Genomic DNA, 18,872 nt, shown 5'->3' with positions numbered 1-18,872 from the left:
ATCGCACGGGACCCGCGGCATCAAGCGCTCGGGAAGATCCGTCGCGCATGCCTACCACTTCGCGACCACTTTCCTGCGCTGGTACTTCGCGTCTGGAGTTACCTTGGCTCCAGCTCATCTTGCACAATGGACGTCCCTCGGCTTGCGCTTCTCGATTATCAGCGGTATGGCAGACAAATGATATTAGAAGGTTTCGGTCTTGCAGGTACGGACAAACTTATACTTTATCTGCTTTAACGCACTGCATAATTTGTACTGCAGGCCAGCTAAAACTCAAGGCAGCGTCAGTCGCTGTGATTGGTGCAGGAGGCTTAGGCTGTTCCGCCCTGCAATATCTCGCCGCTGCTGGAGTAGGTGAGCAGACGTGAGCCTGCGCGCCTAGACGGAGCTCAGCTTCCTGGAGCAGGTAAACTTGGAATTATCGATCACGATGTTGTCGAAACCTCCAACCTTCAAAGGCAAATTCTTCACTCTGACGAGAAGATCGGTCTTTCCAAGGCCGTTTCTGCTGCACAAGCCCTGAACCAGTGGGACAGACTTTTGTTGCGGTATGGTTGCAGACGGCTGATAAAGAGACAGAATCAACCCCGGATGCCATGTCATTGCCCATGTATGCGCTCTGACATCCCGCAATGCTCTCGAAATATTACAGGCATATGACATCATTCTGGACTGCACAGACAATCCCCCTACTCGTTACCTTCTCTCCGACAGCGCGGTCAAGCTTGGGAAGCCGCTCGTCAGTGGGGCGGCGCAAAAGTTTGAGGGTCAGCTGTGCACATACAACCTCGGTGACGATGGTCCTTGCTATAGGTGCCTATTCCCAAGGCCGCCCAGCGCAGAGACGACCGGTAGTTGCGCAGAGTTGGGGATCCTCGGAGCAGTGACCGGTGTTATAGGTAACCTCCAGGCTCTCGAAGCAATCAAACTCATTGCAGGTTTACATGGTTAGTATGTACACTCCATATGATAAACATACTGGAAGTCCAACCGACATTCGTTATTTAGACGGAAAGCCCAGTCTTCTTCTGTTTTCCGCACTCTCGTCAATGCCGTTCCGCACAATCAGGATTCGTCCGCGCCGGCCGACATGTCCAGCCTGTGGTAAGGAGGGCGAGCGCACAGGCACTATCGCTGAGACCGATTATGTCGCATTTTGCGGAGGAAGTCGGCCAGATTGGGTAGTACTAGGATTGCAGGAGGGCAATTCTGGTCACAGGCTAAGAGCAAAGGTGTTTAGAGATCGGACTTGAGCTTCTGCGTCTACTGAATGGCTGTCAACAGGATTTAAAGGAGATCTTGCAGTCAGAGAGAAAGCCTCTCCTGATTGATGTTCGCCTACCTGTCGAGTTCGGTATCTGCCACCTGCCCGAGTCAAAGAGTATGCCCTCTCCTTTATCTGAATTCGATGGACTCGTTGATCCGCCCCCTGTTAGACGTGCCACTAGCAGAGTTTGTAGCCAATCCACTAGCATTTGTCCCGGAGGCAGAGGAAGAGACGTACTTCATTTGTCGACTGGGAAATGATTCTCAGATCGCCACCGAAGCGCTGCGAAGCGTCAGGAAAGACGGGATGGTGAAAGACCTAGTGGGCGGCCTGAGGGCATGGGCCAATGAGGCTGACCCAGACTTCCCTATATATTGACGAGTGCCTGTATCTGGGATTCTGACATCCAGACATGTAGTATTAAGTCTGATTACTTCATCGCGAAAGACTAGATTGTGTGACTGAGTACAACACCCTCTATGGGGACTCCGTTATTCCTAAGCCCATCCTGCAATTTCATTGCTACTTCACCGCATCAATGACCGTCCACTGTTGATACAGGTGAGCCAATACAAATCTTAATGATACAAGCCAATGACTCGCCTAACCGTCTTCCTGTCTACAACCGCAACTTCCGTCTTCGCTCTGTTAAGCACCTTCTGGAATTCACTGACACGGTGGCGCATACGAGAGTGCATGTAAGCCTTAGAGCATTTGATGTGATAGTGGAGATAGTCCCGGAAATTCTGAATGTGGCTGATGGTCAACTCGGCGACGGCAGGATTGGCAAAATGGCGAGGAAATAAAATGAACGTGACATAGCCGACGTCTTCTGTTTGTGTCAAGTTTGGCAGGTGGCGGAGCTCAAGGGGCGGGTCCCGCGTGGTGTAAAGGACCTGGGGTGCGCTTTGGATAGCCGGAAGACGTCTCGCGTCGACAAATTCCTGAGAAACTGGTGAGGCTCACCATAAACTGACACTAACATGGATGTACCTGTAAGAAGACTTTACCATAGATCTTGTCTGCCTCCTCTCTGAACATAGTGGAGAAAATGACGGTTACGCGATCTGACAAAGCTTGGACATAGATCGCCTCTTCATCACGATAGTGCAGAGCAAGTAGGTCGCCCTGGCCGGATCCAGCAGAAGCTAACTGCTTCTGTGTCTCGAAGGCAAATTCGAAAGGGGCGGCGAGGGCGTTACGCTTTAGCAGAGAAACGGATTTGATCAGCGCTTCGCGTTCATCTGGACGACATCAGTGGCGAATAGGAGAAGAGTAGCAGTCGAGTGCTCACCTCCTTCAGGAGGAAACTTTTCGAGATCTAATTCCAAGCTGATGTTGTACTCTGGCTCCGCCTCAGCCTTCACGCGGTCACCATACACCCTCCGCAAGGCCTTGTCGACGCCGTACTTAACGAGCTCGTCCCAACACCGGATGCTCATTGAAAGCAAAAGGCAGGTCTTACGCTCGGGAGTAGAAAGATGGAACCGAATTCCATCGAAGTCCACAAACTGGACGTCGAGGGAGGCGGGCCTGACCGCAGTGAGCTTCATGGGACGCAATGCAGTCACGCATAGCTTACTGACTTAACGAGCTTCTCCGCGAGTGTCGTTTGAATGATATAGTTGTTAGACTATCCAGGACAATGAGGCACAGCTTCAGAGAGGACTAGGATACATACCTCGAGGAGAATCATGGCGGCAAGGTGGACGATGACGATGAGATATTTGGCCAGGAACTTAGCGACCACTAGGCGCTAATAAGCGTGAGACAGGTCTTAATAGGCGCTCACGGCTGAGGCCCAGAATTTGTAACTTCGCTGCTAACGGCCAGCGACGCCTGTACCGCTTGCGTTCCTCACCTAGAAATCTCGATTTCTTGTAGTAGAATTTGTTCAGCATGCGTACGCGGTGTGTCTACCTTTCAGAGCGGCTCCTTATGCTCATAAAGCATGTCCCACACAGCGCCCAAGAAAGCACAGAAAATGTCTCTCAATGAGTTTTTGGGGGATAACAGTGAGCATCCACATCTACATTGATGTATCTACAGTATATACACCCCCTGTATAGCCCTAGGTTCATGGGCTGACGAGATGGATGCCCTCCCTACTGCTCGTAAGTGTCGGTGCTCTTCGTGTGAAGCCCTGGCTCTGAAGAAAGTGCAGCCGCAGCTAGGTCGGACGAGGACCGATCTCGCGCTGGGGACCGCCGCAGGGACGACTTTCTTTCCACTAGGCGTACGTCTAGAAATCAAATACACTGCTGTCTTGGATCTCACTCTGCTGTATAGCCGACCGTGGTCCTCCTTCTCACTCTCTGCCCACCGAGCCCCCCTACATCGCTTTTGTCGGTAACTTAGCTTTCGACCTGACCGAGGCGGATCTTGAGGAGTTCTTTGCCGGCCATCAGGTGCGTCGCGTCTCAATTTAAGCTGCATCTAAATCTAATCTTATTACAGACGAAGTCCGTAAAAATTATCAAGGACAGGGAGGACAAGCCCAAGGGCTTTGGCTACGTCGAGTTCGCGGACCTTGATGGCCTAAAAGCTGCATTGGACATGTTCGGTACCGTGAGTGACTCTGCCAATATTATTTTTGCTCTAACGAGCTCGTTCGTAGAGCCTTGCGGGCAGGAGCGTTCGCATTAGTGTTGCAGAACCTCGTGAGTGTCTATAACCACTCTACCTTTCGGTCATCTTAGCTGCTGCGTAGCCAAGGAACGCTCCAGCTTTGGAGGAGGGGGGTTCGATGATGACAAGTTCTCTGGAAACTGGCGCCGAGATGGCCCACCCCCTGATTTGCCTTCTCGTGGTGGATCTCGCAGCCAGTTCGAAGGTGGTACGGCTCGTGAGCCTCCCCCGCCTTCTGTGTCTGAAAGCGCAAACGATTGGCGCTCCAGTCGCCCTCGAGCTTCCATCCCACCCGAATCTGAGGCTCCCTCTTTCAAGCGTCGCGGTTCTGGCCTCAGAAGTCCAGACGCTCCTCCGCCCGGTCCCGCCGATACGGAAGAAAAGTGGTCCATCGGAAGCAGATTTCAGCCTTCCACCCCTTCCGAACCCGCTAGTAGGTTTGGCAATGTCCGCGGACGGGGAGAGATGGGTCCTCCTCGCGATCCTGCTGATGAAGGTGATTGGAGGCGGGCTCCCGCTCCGCACAATAGCACATCACGTGAGCTGTTGTACCCGGCAGGCATTGGCATATATTTATTTACATCATAACTCTTTAGCCAATAGCTCGGTACCTCCGACTCCTCAAATGGGCCGTCGCAAGCTGGAGCTTCTGCCTCGTTCGAGTTCTTCTGCGACGCCATCACCCCTTTCTTCGCCTAATCCTGCCCACAGCACCTCGAAGCCCAGCCCTTTTGGCGCTGCTAAGTAAGACAGCTCTGAAATATGAGGTTACTATGCACGTACTTACATTCAATCAGGCCGGTCGATACTATAGCCAGGGAAATTGCTGTCGCTGAACGCCTTGAAAAAGAGCGCGAACAGGCCAGGGAGCGCGTCACTCATCCTATGTCTCGTACTTCCTCTCGTACTGGTTCGTCGCGTGGTGAAGTTCTTCCTTCTCGTCCCGCTGCTCCTCCCGCGTCGCCGAAGACCGCTGAAGCCCCAAGGCCAGCAGCTCCTGCTGTGGCGAACATTCGCCCTTCATTTAGTTTTGCAAACGCTGCGGCTGGCAAGAGGGAGATCGTGCAGGAGGACAAAGTAGATGAAATCACGAATGAAGTCGCCAACCTCGAGATTTCTTGATATCTTGGTGTTATATCTGGTCCTTCCCCCAAAACTGCAGCTCGTTCTTTTGTGTTGATTGTGTCTGGTCTACTCTTTGCGGTGTCGTGTCCAAGTCGCATACCTTATCAACCCTAATGTATGCAAATAATCCTCTTCATGATCGACCAAATTCCTTTAGTGATAATATATAACCGGCATCGATGCACACAAATACGACGCATACAGCAATTCCTGTCTTAGCGGCCACCGGCTGTGAGAGAGCTCGTAGTCAAACAACCTCCTGCCGCTGCTTCCTCGCCAAACTTAAATCTGCTCAAGTGCTACTTCTAACATCATGGATGCCAGTGATCTTGGGGTGATCTGCCGGATTCGCTCGAGACTCGTATACGGCAACAACAGGGTCGGTTTTGCGCTGTCAGTCGTTCTCACATTTAGACTGTTTCATGAGATGTACCCAACGCACCTCCGTCCACTGTCCCAAGAAGCCCACATAGTAGATGCGGGTAGTGTCTCCGCCTTGCGAAGCCGGAAAGAACAGCGTGATTGAGGTTATCGCTGGAAATTTCGCTGACCTACACAGAGTGAGCAGCGGCGATGATCGCTGCATTTCTGATGCTTACAATACATGGTATTCCCCAACATCGCGTCCCTGAGGTACCTCGAATTCTTGCGCAGGCTTGCGTTCAATGACGTCGGAAAAATCCAAATGTTCTAGATTGCTGAGCTGTTTCATGAGGTCAATACCATAGCTATCAACAGACAGTGCTATGCGGACTGACCAAAGACACTTTTGCGGGAGTCTGGTCACCAGGTCCAGCTTTCAGCAGGAGTGCACGTAGCTTTACGGAACCGGTGAATGGTACACGAATGATACTACGTGCCGCCTAAGTATGAGCCAGTGCGGACCGTGAAGGAAACGCACATTTGGTCATCTGCATCAGAGTCCAGGTACTGCGGAGAGACGAGAGAATGAATGGAATGTGCTGCTTGATTGAGGTTACTCACCATATCTTCGTTCATGCGTTCATGCCATGGCTTGACTACTTCTGGACCTTTACCGTTGGCGACATTCAGTGCGACCACATTGTCACGATCAATGCGCAAAAATAGGTTGTCCCTGTGTCCTTGCGACTCAGGAACATCGTGATCATGGTCACACTCTGTACCACACCCATGGCTATGGTCGTGAGGCATGTTACAGTCTGCTGTTTCTTTTGAAAGAGTTCGCACCGGATGAGAGGCAGGTGCAGAGTCAATAAGCGGGATTATGCCGGTGTCATCATCGCCAAGCAAACAGAGGTAAATAGTGCCTCTACATACGTACCCACCCGTTGAGGATATTTTGTCTGTCCCTGGTTTGCGTCAGTTTTACCGTGAGTACCTGTCCTTACTCTGCTCAGATGATGGTACTTCATGTAATTTGCGTTCGACAGCCTCAGTCCTACACAAAGGGATGCGCTCGCCTGCGCATTCTGGGACTGAGGAAATGAGACATTTTTTCTTGCTGATTCCTCGCTCGTGATGCCTCTGCTACTCACTAACGACCATCTCTTCAGATCTTCAGAGTCTCGCCTGTGGCTAAAGACGCTTGGTTGTGTAGTGCAATAGATCTTGTATGTCGATTTGAGTATTCGATGGTATTCTTAGGAACATTGCTAAGCTCCCTGAGCCAGCTCTTTTCATTGAGTCTTGAGTTCGACCCATCACCACCACTAGTATCATCCTAAATCTACAACACACGCTAAATATGGCCTCTGCACTAGCTTTCACCGAACGAACTTCTCTAGTTACGTCTCCAGCCACAGTCGTAGATGACTACAAAGTTTACAAGCCGCCGCAAGCGACAAGCAGCATTGGGCCCAGTCCGTCCTCCTGCCACTTCAACTGTATAATGCATTAACGGATTCTTCCTCCAGGATTACCCCATGATTCTTTCTTCACGCCCAGTTTCACCGACCTCAAGGCAGCCCAAGACTCGCTGTCAGCTAGGACGCAAGCACTCGTGAATGCACCCTTGCGTACGCAAGCCATGCGAGACGCTGAGCTGAAAGCGAAACTGGCAAAGTACCCTATTGTGCGTCCCTCAAGCATAACGCATTGATACGCACTGAATTGGCCTCGCAAGACTACCATTCGTATAAGATTCGCCGATCGTACACAGCTCGAGAAGACTTTCCCCTCCACCGACAAGATCAGATCAATCTACGCGTTTGTGCGCAACTTGTTGCGTGAAGACGTTAAGCCCACTAAATTTGTCCTCTGTGAGTTCGTCGTATCATAGACGATCACGATAGCTTAGAAAGACCGGCATAGACCAAACACCTCCGAAGCGTGAGATCAAAGTGTCGGACTCCAAGGTGCGAGACCTCAATCTGTATCAGCTACAGCTAGCACCGGCATCTGTGCTACATCTGAAGTTCGACGATGATGCTCTGAACCGTAGGTCCGATGTTCATCTTGCCAGATTACTTGTTCACCATAATACAGATGTCGACATCCCCGCGCCGTTGGATCCGGTCGTGCTGGCCAAGGCCGAAGACTTACCTCTTCCACCAAGCCAAGAGGAGCCTGAGGCGTCGTCCTCCACAGCCGATGGACCAAAGGCACCATCGAGAAAGGACAGAGCCGTCAATCCGCGGTGGCTGAAGATGGGCTCTAGTGGGTATTGTGTCGGTCGCTTCTCACGAAGATTACTCATCAATGTGTACAGACCGGTGATTCTAGTGGCAGCTAGGGCAGCCATTCGATGCCAGCGAGCATTTATATATAAGATAAGAGGTTGAATGAACACGAGGAGCTTAGGAACTTGGAATGTAAGATGAGATCCGGTCCACCGATGCTCAGACTCGACGAATCTCGGGGTCGATATATTTCATTCGTCCCCGGCCTGATATAGCGGTCAATGCGTAAGCACGTCGTTTCGTGACTTAGGCCGGCGACTTACCCTTGAACCTCACGCCGTTCTGTGTCGGGACCTCCGTCTCTGCGATCCCTTTCAGCCTCTCCAACTCCCTTCGCTTGGCAGTTTCCAGTTTCTCCTTCTCCTCCCGCTCCAGTCTTATGTCGTACTCAGCCTCCGTTTCTTCCTGTGGCACAACTTCCCGTTCTTTTAGGTCTGTGCGCTTTCGCGAACCAGAACGCTCCGTGTGCTTTCTTCGTCTGTGCTTGCGTTGATGGCCCCCTTGCTGGCCACTGTCCTCCTCGGCGCTTCGACTTGAGGGACGCTTCCTGTGACGACGTTTACGCTTGCGAGACTCGCTCTCAGACTCGCTCTCGCCCTCCATGTCTGACTCGGCGCGTGATTTTTCTGACAGAGGGACATGAGTTCGGGAATCGGGGCGAGCAATGGTGCACTCACCGCGAGAAAGAGCGTCTGTAACTTGCCTACGTAACACCAGTTCGCCACAATTCACGACTGTGACTGACACCTTCGGTCGATCCTTCTCATCCACCGGCAGCTCCGCTATTTTCCTCGCAATGTCGTACCCGCGGACTATTTGGCCAAATACGACGTGCTTGTCTGGAACATTGTGAGTTGTATGCTCCGATAGTAGTAAGATCTTACCGTTCAGGTGCGGACATGCTCGCATAGTCACAAAGAACTGTGATCCATTTGTGTTCGGGCCCTTGTTAGCCATGCACAGCAGCCTGCGCAGTTGTGTATTACTTTAGTCGTGACATATAAATTGTCAGACTTACCCTTCAGAGTCCATGGAATGAGTGAAATTTTCGTCAGGAAATACACCGCCGTAGATGGATTCGCCACCGGTTCCGTTTCTCTTCGTAAAATCTACGAGAGGTGTCATGGCAGCAAGACACGTCAGAGTCGGTCGGACACACCTCCACCCTGTATCATAAAGTCCTTTATGGACCTGTGGAAGATGCTGTTCTTGTAATACAATGGCCTGCCTGACAGCGGCGATATTCCCTTCTCGCCGGTGCATAGTGCACGAAAGCTGGAAAGCTTTCGATAAATGAGCGAGTCCGGCTGTATATATGCACATACTTTTCGGCTGTCTTCGGGGCTGTGTCGTTGAACAGCTCAAAGATGATTCTGAAGTATACAAACTCAGGCCTCAGGATTTGTTGCGAGATGTGAGAGCGCGACGGAGACTTGCCTGCCGGCTGGGCCGTCGTCAATCGAGATGTCGAAGAAGGCGCGGGGTTTGACCATGGTTCGAGCAGAGCGACTCTTTGGTACCTTGGTGCTTGATCTCGTCTTCGTGCCTCGTAGCTCTCGTCAAGCGTTCTTCAGCTGGCTAGCCGAACGCGGTCAAGCTTACCCCCGCAAGGTAAAGCGGCTAAGTTAGCGTGAGATGGCGCGACTCCGCATTGGGAATCGTCGGTGCGTTGCCCTTCGCTTTCGTCTACCGCGCCCCACGCGTCCATACCCCTCATTTTCACGTTCATGCCGGGACACCCGCTCTAAAAACCCCTCAGCCCTCGCCATTCTCAACCATCAGGCAGGGATCGCGGTGTCAGCAAGGACATGCGCGAATACGATATCGTCGTTCTTGGCTGTGCGTCTCACGGTACATCACCATCGTGACCACTGCTCACTCCCGTTCGTACACGCAGCTGGCGGTGTTGGAAAGTCTGCTCTAACTGTGCGGTTTGTAAATGACTCTTTCCTTGAACATTACAACCCCACGATTGAAGGTGCTGTCCAGAATTTGAACCCAGTCGACTACAGCTGACCCCCGGGCAGAGCAATATTGCCGGGAGATTGTCGTCGATGGCGAGAACATTGCTGTAAGCACTGTCTTGGCGCACTAGTCATGTCGCGTACTGATCCGAGTGTAGCTCGAGATCCTCGATACCGCAGGGGCTGAGCAATTTCAGGCCCTAAATGAAGTTTACATTACGGTGAGAGCGCCGGTGTCGTACGCGTGTTGGCCGCTCATGATGCACAGTCTGGCCATGGGTTCCTTCTCGTCTTTAGGTACGTCCCTCATAAGCTCTGAACAGCACTGTGGTGGCTTACTGAAGTTATTCTCGCTTAGCTTAACTCACGATGCGAGCCTTCATGAATTAGAGAACATCCGTCAACAAATTCTACATATCAAGAGCGGCGAACATGTATGTCCTCAGCTGTGCGGTGCGCGCACCTATTGATAGAGTCATAGGGCATACCGATTATTCTTGTCGGAACGAAGGCGGATTTGGTATGTAATACCTGTGTAAACGTTTGATTTCTTCGTTCACACTGTGCAGTATAACGAGCGAGAAGTTACCCGTCAGGCTGTCCATGAGCTTGCGTCATCTTGGAAGATACCGTTCTATGAGACCTCTGCGAAGAAGAATTGGAACATTCAAGAGGTTTTTCAAGACTTGACTAAGCGGATGAGGGCGCGTTACCCTGACGCGCCGCCGAAAAGACGTCGCAAGAAAGAATGTAACATCATGTGACCGTCTACTGCTACCCGACCGATTGTTTTGCCTCCATGGTAAGTTGCACCTAGACCACTCTGGTGCACTCGAATTGAATGTCTTTGCAAATCCAGCCTGCGGATATCCACTTTAGCAACCTAAAGTCTTGACTTCGCCCTTCATTTCACCCGCCGTTCGTTCATCGTTGCTACTGCCGCGTTGTTTTGTTCTTTATGCTATATCTATGCTACTTCATGTTGGTATTATGCGTGTAACCTCCCAGCTGTCGCCAAATCTTAAGCTCCTGAAGAGTAGAAGGACCAAGATTGCCTTGGCGCTTTCACGCATCGTGCTTACGTAAGTTAGCTATTAGTATTTGGCGCTTGCCCGCCACGACAAAAACTTCTCCTTGCTTCCAACCACCATCTACTGTTACCGAATTTCTCCCTTCCAAATTTCTCCCTTCCAAGTTAGCGCTTTTGCTCTCTCTTCTCCTCTCTTAAACATGGTTTGTTTCTTTCCTAGCCGTTTTAGTACAATTGCTCATCCATGGATTCGCAGAGCTACGGCGGCGGCTACAGCGGTGGATATGGCGGCGGTTTCCATGGTGGAGGTGGCTGGGGGGACGACAAGATGGGCGGTGTTGGCAGCGGCCTACGAGCTATTGACTGGAACCAGTACAAGCTGGAACGATTCGAGAAAAACTTCTACGTTGAGGATAAGCGCGTTTCAGCACGCAGCGACCGTGAGATCGAAGATTTCAGGAGAATCAAGGAAATGAAGGTATGTTTAGATTGTTCTACCCTTCATACTACTCCACGCCAGTTCGCTGAGTATAGACTGTAGGTGCAAGGTCGAGACGTGCCGCGGCCAGTGTCTTCCTTTGACGAGGTTGGATTCCCGGAGTATCTTATGTCTACTATCCGTGCCCAAGGCTTTGCTGCTCCGACTCCAATCCAGTGCCAGGCTTGGCCGATGGCTCTTAGTGGCCACGACGTTGTCGCTATCTCCCAAACCGGAAGTGGAAAGACGATTGCCTTCGCTCTCCCCGCTATGTTGCACATCAACGCGTATGTATTCCCTGTTGCACTAGCGTCTGCCCCTAGGCTCATTGATTGCTAGTCAACCGCTTCTCGCGCCTGGAGACGGTCCAATCGCTCTGATCCTTGCGCCGACTCGTGAGCTTGCAGTTCAAATTCAGCAGGAATGCACCAAGTTTGGCTCGAACTCTCGTATTCGTAATACTGCCATCTACGGCGGTGCTCCCAAGGGTCCTCAGATTCGTGACCTGCAGCGTGGTGTTGAGATTGTCATCGCAACCCCAGGTCGTCTCATTGATATGCTCGAGTCGGGCAAGACGAACCTCCGTCGCATCACCTACCTCGTCATGGATGAAGCTGATCGCATGCTTGACATGGGTTTCGAGCCCCAGATCCGTAAAATTGTCAGCCAAATTCGGCCTGACCGTCAGACTCTGATGTTCAGTGCTACCTGGCCCAAGGATGTACAAAAGCTGGCCAATGTGAGTGAGCTTTTGCATTTACCTGTAGAAGATAGCTTTACTAATCTACTACGCAGGATTTCTTGAAAGATTTCATCCAGGTCAACATCGGTTCCACAGAACTTACTGCCAACCATAATATCCAGCAGATTATCGAAGTCTGCAGCGACTTTGAAAAGAGGTCCAAGCTCATCAAGCACCTCGACCAGATCAGCCAAGAGAATGCAAAGGTCTTGATCTTTGTTGGTACAAAGCGAGTCGCGGACGACATCACCAAATACCTCCGTCAAGATGGCTGGCCGGCGCTCGCCATTCACGGCGACAAGGAACAGTGCGTAGTGGAATTTCTTCGACGTATCCGGTGCTAACTTGATTCTCAGGCGCGAGCGTGATTGGGTCTTGAGTGAATTCAAGGCTGGGCGTTCTCCAATCTTGATTGCTACTGATGTGGCTTCGCGTGGTCTCGGTATGTTTTCTATATCTTTTCTCTGGCGCTGCGACATCGTCACAGCGCGTCACAAGCTGGTTACTTGCCAGGTGGATGTGCCTGTAGACCAGCCGCTGACCACGGTAGGGGTAACGGCGGTGGGAAGCTACTCATTTCACAGGTCTTTGGGTCGTATCTGCAGCAAGACAGGCGAAGCTGACCGTACGCGCACTGAAACATGATTGGACTTCCCTGGACGTGTGCGAGTGGTTCCCTCTGACCCCCTGCCTGTTAGGACTATCGCTGCCTCGTGCCTGTCGTCGAGGCGCTTCCTTCGTGTTGCCGCCTGCTCTCACTGTAGCTGCAACCGTCTTGGAGGCGATAGTGGTTATGGACTCCAATGGCGTACCCAGGATTGAAATGTTCGCATGTTTCTCAACAACCGCCAGCGCGTACAACACTAGCCTGTCTCTCGCTCGGACGCGTTTCGCCTCAACCAATGCTCCTGCTTTTCAGGTTGAGGTGACCCTGGACTATGAGTTTGTGACCCCGGGTGTCGAGGCGCTTGTCACCTGGCTCTCCTTGACTCAGATTGTTGACTGCTGCTCTTTCTTCCATGCTTTCCATCTGGCGACATGCGACCTCCAATTCGTGTGTGATCGTTTCCGTTCATGTATCAATGCTGGTCTGCCCGACGTTTCCTCCAACCAGACGTTAAGGATGTTGGTTATGTCGTCGTGAGTCTCTACCCTACACGTCGCCTCGTTCCACGTTCATGTTCTTTTCAACAGAATTATGATTTCCCCAACAACTGTGAAGACTATATCCATCGCATTGGTCGTACGGGAGTAAGTTTCGCAACAAGAGGACTATGCAAATGTTAACACACGTTTCGCCCAGCGTGCTGGCATGAAGGGCACTTCGTATACATACTTCACTACTGACAATGCGAAGTCCGCTCGGGAACTCATTGGCATTCTGCGTGAGGCTAAGGCGAACGTTCCTACACAACTAGAGGAAATGGCCATGTACAGCGGAGGTGGTGGCAGGAGTAAGTTTCTCCACACTAGCACTTTCTGCAGTACGCTAAGACCTTTTTTAGGCCGTTACGGTGGGGGCGGTCGTGGTCGTGGTGGAGGTGGTGGACGTTATGGTGGACAGCAGGATAATGGCTACGGCAACAGGAACGACCGCTGGTGATCGCATAGCCTTCAAACCCATCACATATGGTCCCGTCCCCAGGCTCCGATCGTTTTTCGTTCGCCCTTTCCCTTAGAGCTCGGCATTTTCTTGTGCCTGTAATTCATGTTATACTTGCATTCTGATGACTTAGACCTTCATGTAATGTTGTTGGACTGTATATCATCCTAGTCATATTTGCGCCCAGTGCAGGACTCAGCTTTGCATACAAGATCCGGCGCGACGGTACTCCGCGTCGGACAACGGCTTACCGGCCTTGCTCCGGACCACGGGATTCTTAAATAGCTGCTCTCTAACGACCTCCAGCGGAGACCATACCTTTGACAGCTGCCAACACTATGTTCTTACTTTGTCGCATTGCCCGTACTTCAGTCGCCTTGAACGCTCGACGTGTTGGAGGCGTCAGATTGGCGAGTAGTGAGTGATGTACCGCGCTGCAGGCCTTATACATTCTGAGCCGAAGGTCGTGCAGCAATCGCCAAGTTCAGTCCGGAAGTGAGCTGGCATTCCCCCACGACCTGCCTAAGGCTAAGATTTCGTATCAGGATCCATTGAATTTGGATAGTCTACTGACTGAGGAAGAGAAGGCTATCCGGCATGTGCTTTGCTATTCGCCTTCTTCCGAAACTCACAGATGTTTAGTGACACTGCCCATGCCTTCTGTCAAGAGAGGCTACTCCCGAGAGTATTGGATGCCCAACGAACTGAAGGTATGCCTTCTATATGTTAGCCAATATCGTTTAAGGATACCACGCTTCGGCAGAGTTTAACCGCGACTTGCTTCCGGAAATGGGAAGATTTGGGCTCTTGGGTCCCACTATCGACGGTTATGGATGCGCAGGGGTAAGCAACGTGGCCTATGGGCTCATTGCGCGAGAAGTGGAACGGTACGGTTCGTAGATCTATCAAGGACTGACCTCTAAGCCATCATCGTAGTGTGGATTCGGGCTATCGCTCGACATTCTCTGTGCAGTCCTCGCTGGTCATGAATGCTATATGCGACTACGGCACAGACGCACAAAAAGATATCTACCTCCCCCGCCTGGCGAAGGGAGAGATCATCGGCTGCTTCGTACGTTAGCTTTTCTGCTGTGCTCGTTCGGCTGCGTTAACATTAGTAGGGTTTGACTGAGCCTAACCATGGTTCGGACCCCGCCGGTATGGAGACGATCGCTGAAGAAGTTGAAGGCGGATTCAAACTGCATGGCGCCAAGACATGGATCTCGAACGCACCTGTATCGTATGTCAAAGCTAGTCTGCGACTGTAAGTTTTCTTCCTGACAGATTTCCCGGCAGGGACTTGTTCATCATCTGGGCTCGGTGTAAATGGGATAACAAAGTTCGCGGCTTCCTCGTTGAGAAGGTAAGCCCCACGAGAATATTTGTTCTGACGTTGAGGCTGATGCCCCACCTTCCGCAGGGGACCAAGGGTCTTGATGCACCGGCAATTAAACACAAGCTTGCGCTTCGATGCTCGTTGACCGGGTCCATCTTTTTGGACAACGTGTTAGTCGGCCATAACGCGCTGCTGCCGCACGGCAAGGGCCTCGCTGCGCCTTTTGGATGTTTAAATAGTGCACGGTGAGCTATTGTGTCTCTAGACTCACCTCGCACTATTAATCCGACCTATCTGAGATATGGCATCTCCTGGGGTGCCATGGGCGCGCTCGAAGATTGCATCCATCGCACAAAAGCGTACGCGCTGCAGCGACACCAGTTCGGAAGACCCCTTGCGTCGTTTCAGCTTGTTCAAAAGAAGTTTGTCGACGCGATGAGCGAGGTCGCGCTTGGTTTGCAAGCGAGCATTCAGGTTGGCCGACTCAAAGACCAGGGCAAGGTCGCACCTGAGATGATCAGCCTTGTGAAGCGAAATAATTGCGGTAAAGCACTCGAGCACGCTCGTCGGGTGCTGGATATCCTTGGAGGGAACGCATGTGCGGACGAATATCACGTCGGTCGTCATGTCGCAAATCTGCAAGTCGTAAACACGTATGAAGGTACCTACGTAAGTCGTGCAAAAATATTCACTTTCCCACCTCTTCACGCTAATATAACGCCTTAGGATATTCATACACTCATCCTCGGTAAAGCTATGACCGACATTGCAGCCTTTGCCAATTAAATATACGGGATAGCGGCAACGGAGAGCATCAATTTGCAAGTACTACTCCAAGGCTAACAGCCAACTCTAGGAGACTGTGGTGTAGTGTCGTACAATATAGACATGAGTACAGCCGTCTGCCGCTCAATGTGCTAAATTCACACAACCAAGGACCGTTGTAGTCGACCATAGGCTGCTATAACCTCGATAGAGGTGTAGGCCGGCGTGCACACGAAGTTTTGTAGAAGATTCGGAGCTCTGGGTGTATTATACGAGCCGGTCTGGGCGTTGTCGGTGTTTACGTGCCCTCTCTCCGCCTTGTCTTCAACCTCTTCTCCCTCAGCATGTCATGGCAGGCTCCCGTCGCCCTGGCTATGCCGCTAATTTAGTTTGCTCATCCGACCGCGATGCTCCCTGAGCTTGGGGGCCTTAGTCTCTTCAAGCTAATGGGCGGCGGTCTTCCGGTCCTCCGAAAATATTTGAGGCTTACCGTGGATCGTATAAAATCTAGAGAAGCCGGGCTTTAAAACAAGTAAAGTTAGTAAACAAGGGCTTACTGCTCACGGCGACATGTTGTTGCGCTCAGCGACCTCCCGCAGCGTCTGAATTCGGCCCGCTGAGGGGTGCGGCGCGTAGAACAGCAGAGGGGTCTCATGTTGCTGTATCATTCCATCACCTGATTCGACTCGCAGTTGCGCAGTGAGCAGACATTATGGAGTACTGTAACACACTGACACACGAATAATATTGGTCAACTAAGACGTACAGTAGCTTATGCACCTGCTTTCCAGTACGCGATGTCACCGTCGACCACTGTGTAACGATTGCTCAGCCTGTACAGACGACGAAGCATAATAAAGTACTTACTCTCGTAGGGCTTGCCCTGCTGCCTGAGCTTGCCAGCTGCCTTAACTGCCGATTCGCTGCCGAGCTCATGGAGGTCTTCATAGGACATAATCTCACCACACACAAACTTGTTCTCGAAGTCAGTGCTGTTATTCGATAAGCATCCTGTATGCTTCCAAGAGATGTGCACATACTGAATGACACCGGCAGCCTGCGGGGCTTTTATAGCCCTGCGGATTGTCCATGCACGGACCTCATCGGGACCACAGGTGAAGTAATGGATTAGCTGTACGAAGGTCAGTACAATCCCGCATACAATATGTATCGCAACGTACGTCAAGACCAGAATAACCAGCTTTGGTGATCTTTGGCAGCGCGCCAGTTGCGCCAATGTTCTTCTCCTCCTCGACACGCTCTTCATCAGACATTTGGACGAGGCGTTCTTCAAGGGCGACGGAGAAAGGGATGATAAGATCGCCAGAGTTGTTCTCGTCAACCCATGCCTTGATCTTCGGCAACCTTCCAAAAAACAATGGAAATAGGTGGGCGAAGCACCAAGTCGGGAAGGCACGCACCATTTGTTCTTTTTTCGGATGTAATCCTTCTCGCTCAGGTTGACAAGGTATATTACAGGTTTAGCGGTAAGCAGCTGGAGACCATTGACGACATCAATCTGATGTGAAGATAGTCAGCCTTATTACAAATGACGATGATAACGAAGGGATCAGCTGGAAGGTTATTCTCAACGGCATAATGGGGCGTTACTCCCGCCTCAACGAGCTGGGTTATTCGAGCAAAGCTCTTTTTCATCATAGTGGCGCGCAACATAGAGCACTTCTGCACGTAATGAATCCAATATTCACCTAGATAGGGGATGGTCAGCAAGATTGGCCAAAGCATATACAGTACACAACAAAATTGGAAATTAGATAGAGAAGTATGATCTCGTGCGGAAACTAGGGCTTTACTTCCTCCTCGATGAGCTGGGTTAAACCGAGCGATGCACTCTCTCTTTATATGTGGAGGGGAAAAGCTCAGCTGATAACGATGGGTGCTAGTCTCACCTCTTTATTGTTCCACTCGCCCTTGCGAACATCCTTGTGGTCCTCAGTCAGGCACTTGTAGATCTTCTCAACGGTGGCCTGGTAATGCAACATGAGAACAGTGAATGCAGCGATAGGACGGTAGGAAACTGACGATTTCTTCCTTTCTCGCCTTGTCCGCTAAACTGGTACTGCCGAGAGCACGCCCGCCGCGCTTCAAGCCTTCAAGGTGCTTCTCCACCCATTCAATATCCTTAAGACGGAGTTCGGTCTGAATGATCTCCATGTCACGGAGGGGATCGACGTCGCCCTCTACGTGAATGACTTCGGCGTCGTCGAATGCGCGGACCATTTGAAAGATGCCATCGACGGAGCGTACATGCGACAAGAACGCGTTACCGAGACCGGCACCAGTGGATGCACCCTGTCGCGTCCATATCAACGCAAATAAAGAATAAAACAGTGCTGTGACTTACAGCAGTGAGGCCAGCAATATCTATGACCGTTAAGGCGGCCGGTACGCGAGAAGCAGGCTTGTAGAGATTGCACAACCACTCAAAACGCTCGTCAGGAACCGGGATGCGAGCTTCCTAGCATGCTCACGTTTGCAGGGCATCACACATAGTAGTGAATCAGACACACCTCAGGGTTGATAGTTGCGTACGGATAGTTTGCAGCCTTTCCTAAGTCTACGCGACAGAATTAGCGATTTTGCTTCGGATGCGGCACCAGAGCCCGTACCTGTCTTGGAGAGCGTGTTGAAGAACGAGGACTTGCCGACATTGGGCAACCCTATGCGGAGAGCATTTAGCTGCACACGACTGTGATATATACAACAGACAGACCTACGATTCCGATCTTCAGGTTATTTCCGGGCCTGCCCAAGAGCGTCTTCTTCTCTTGTTGAGGGGCCTTCTTGGGTGGCATGTTTCGTTTTTTCTTGGCAAGAAGAGGAAAATGCACAGAAAATGGCCTGCAAGTGAATGAAGACGAGAAGACAGATGGTGGTCTGAGACAAGTCTGGCGTAGGCCGAGCATCTTTGCTATCGATTCACCTCGAAAAGTTCACTCTACATCATCGGCGTCTAATACACGTGGCTCTATCCACTTGCGGTAAAATAAGCGTCAAAGCCTCGCCTTCCCTGCGACCGTCTTGCCTGTCTCTCGTCGCTCCCCACCTTCCCTCAGCCCCGACATCGACACCATGGCAGGGACTACGTACCGCCAGTGCCGCGTACTCCTCCTCTCCGTGGCTCTCATGGCCTTATCCGTGCTCTCCCAGACAGTCACAACCACGGACGCGTGAGTACCAGGTTTTGAAGTAGTCAGCCTGCTGGCCGAGCTCACGCCGCTGCGCGCAGCTTGGGCGAAACCATAGTCGAGGT

The 18,872-nt window shown here is 51.5% G+C and overlaps 8 protein-coding genes across 8 annotated transcripts; 5 read left to right on the top strand and 3 right to left on the bottom strand.

The window, feature by feature from the left end:
• Window positions 1-114: 114 nt before the first annotated feature.
• PHACADRAFT_251828 (uncharacterized protein) lies at window positions 115-2,965 on the top strand. The gene is made up of 12 exons (XM_007393181.1): window positions 115-205; window positions 262-348; window positions 401-527; window positions 580-947; window positions 1,009-1,232; window positions 1,285-1,381; window positions 1,437-1,818; window positions 1,873-2,211; window positions 2,261-2,511; window positions 2,562-2,800; window positions 2,854-2,900; window positions 2,949-2,965. The coding sequence occupies exons 1-7, from the start codon at window positions 127-129 to the stop codon at window positions 1,643-1,645; spliced, it is 1,191 nt and encodes a 396-aa protein (XP_007393243.1). The 5' UTR covers window positions 115-126; the 3' UTR covers window positions 1,646-1,818; window positions 1,873-2,211; window positions 2,261-2,511; window positions 2,562-2,800; window positions 2,854-2,900; window positions 2,949-2,965.
• A 294-nt stretch (window positions 2,966-3,259) lies between these two features.
• On the top strand, window positions 3,260-5,196 carry PHACADRAFT_251826 (uncharacterized protein). The gene is made up of 9 exons (XM_007393180.1): window positions 3,260-3,282; window positions 3,337-3,381; window positions 3,432-3,503; window positions 3,557-3,675; window positions 3,725-3,835; window positions 3,885-3,927; window positions 3,978-4,433; window positions 4,492-4,639; window positions 4,693-5,196. Exons 2-9 carry the CDS (start codon window positions 3,360-3,362, stop codon window positions 5,015-5,017), a joined length of 1,296 nt encoding a protein of 431 aa, XP_007393242.1. The 5' UTR covers window positions 3,260-3,282; window positions 3,337-3,359; the 3' UTR covers window positions 5,018-5,196.
• On the bottom strand, window positions 5,177-6,225 carry PHACADRAFT_251824 (uncharacterized protein). The gene is made up of 6 exons (XM_007393179.1): window positions 6,005-6,225; window positions 5,922-5,950; window positions 5,779-5,872; window positions 5,620-5,723; window positions 5,463-5,571; window positions 5,177-5,411 (listed from the first exon to the last, which is right to left on the bottom strand). The coding sequence occupies exons 1-6, from the start codon at window positions 6,191-6,193 to the stop codon at window positions 5,313-5,315; spliced, it is 624 nt and encodes a 207-aa protein (XP_007393241.1). The 5' UTR covers window positions 6,194-6,225; the 3' UTR covers window positions 5,177-5,312.
• Window positions 6,226-6,555: 330 nt separating this feature from the next.
• PHACADRAFT_251820 (uncharacterized protein) lies at window positions 6,556-9,217 on the bottom strand. The gene is made up of 14 exons (XM_007393178.1): window positions 9,118-9,217; window positions 9,006-9,053; window positions 8,840-8,955; window positions 8,699-8,789; window positions 8,565-8,647; window positions 8,358-8,519; window positions 7,944-8,306; window positions 7,710-7,886; window positions 7,487-7,657; window positions 7,313-7,438; window positions 7,125-7,260; window positions 6,916-7,073; window positions 6,673-6,861; window positions 6,556-6,612 (listed from the first exon to the last, which is right to left on the bottom strand). The coding sequence occupies exons 1-8, from the start codon at window positions 9,171-9,173 to the stop codon at window positions 7,840-7,842; spliced, it is 966 nt and encodes a 321-aa protein (XP_007393240.1). The 5' UTR covers window positions 9,174-9,217; the 3' UTR covers window positions 6,556-6,612; window positions 6,673-6,861; window positions 6,916-7,073; window positions 7,125-7,260; window positions 7,313-7,438; window positions 7,487-7,657; window positions 7,710-7,839.
• Window positions 9,218-9,393: 176 nt separating this feature from the next.
• On the top strand, window positions 9,394-10,646 carry PHACADRAFT_251819 (uncharacterized protein). The gene is made up of 9 exons (XM_007393177.1): window positions 9,394-9,519; window positions 9,578-9,658; window positions 9,708-9,751; window positions 9,803-9,865; window positions 9,913-9,941; window positions 10,003-10,078; window positions 10,126-10,164; window positions 10,214-10,446; window positions 10,504-10,646. Exons 1-8 carry the CDS (start codon window positions 9,489-9,491, stop codon window positions 10,406-10,408), a joined length of 558 nt encoding a protein of 185 aa, XP_007393239.1. The 5' UTR covers window positions 9,394-9,488; the 3' UTR covers window positions 10,409-10,446; window positions 10,504-10,646.
• Window positions 10,647-10,792: 146 nt separating this feature from the next.
• On the top strand, window positions 10,793-13,686 carry PHACADRAFT_251816 (uncharacterized protein). Its single transcript, XM_007393176.1, has 10 exons — window positions 10,793-10,877; window positions 10,931-11,152; window positions 11,216-11,439; window positions 11,492-11,891; window positions 11,948-12,201; window positions 12,251-12,336; window positions 13,009-13,034; window positions 13,089-13,145; window positions 13,198-13,348; window positions 13,400-13,686. The coding sequence occupies exons 1-10, from the start codon at window positions 10,875-10,877 to the stop codon at window positions 13,495-13,497; spliced, it is 1,521 nt and encodes a 506-aa protein (XP_007393238.1). The 5' UTR covers window positions 10,793-10,874; the 3' UTR covers window positions 13,498-13,686.
• A 62-nt stretch (window positions 13,687-13,748) lies between these two features.
• On the top strand, window positions 13,749-16,150 carry PHACADRAFT_139333 (uncharacterized protein). The gene is made up of 11 exons (XM_007393175.1): window positions 13,749-13,914; window positions 13,970-13,992; window positions 14,043-14,092; window positions 14,140-14,207; window positions 14,261-14,384; window positions 14,434-14,569; window positions 14,619-14,737; window positions 14,794-14,860; window positions 14,918-15,078; window positions 15,133-15,502; window positions 15,560-16,150. The coding sequence occupies exons 1-11, from the start codon at window positions 13,836-13,838 to the stop codon at window positions 15,617-15,619; spliced, it is 1,257 nt and encodes a 418-aa protein (XP_007393237.1). The 5' UTR covers window positions 13,749-13,835; the 3' UTR covers window positions 15,620-16,150.
• PHACADRAFT_251809 (uncharacterized protein) lies at window positions 16,031-18,481 on the bottom strand. Its single transcript, XM_007393174.1, has 12 exons — window positions 18,333-18,481; window positions 18,229-18,279; window positions 18,130-18,176; window positions 17,964-18,077; window positions 17,642-17,911; window positions 17,509-17,586; window positions 17,020-17,117; window positions 16,780-16,963; window positions 16,639-16,730; window positions 16,466-16,590; window positions 16,163-16,411; window positions 16,031-16,105 (listed from the first exon to the last, which is right to left on the bottom strand). The coding sequence occupies exons 1-11, from the start codon at window positions 18,412-18,414 to the stop codon at window positions 16,371-16,373; spliced, it is 1,182 nt and encodes a 393-aa protein (XP_007393236.1). The 5' UTR covers window positions 18,415-18,481; the 3' UTR covers window positions 16,031-16,105; window positions 16,163-16,370.
• Window positions 18,482-18,872: the final 391 nt, after the last annotated feature.

The sequence above is a fragment of the Phanerochaete carnosa genome (genome assembly GCF_000300595.1).
Source record: "Phanerochaete carnosa HHB-10118-sp unplaced genomic scaffold PHACAscaffold_3, whole genome shotgun sequence".
NCBI lineage: Eukaryota > Fungi > Basidiomycota > Agaricomycetes > Polyporales > Phanerochaetaceae > Phanerochaete > Phanerochaete carnosa.
This window is presented reverse-complemented; position numbering and strand designations above follow the sequence as displayed.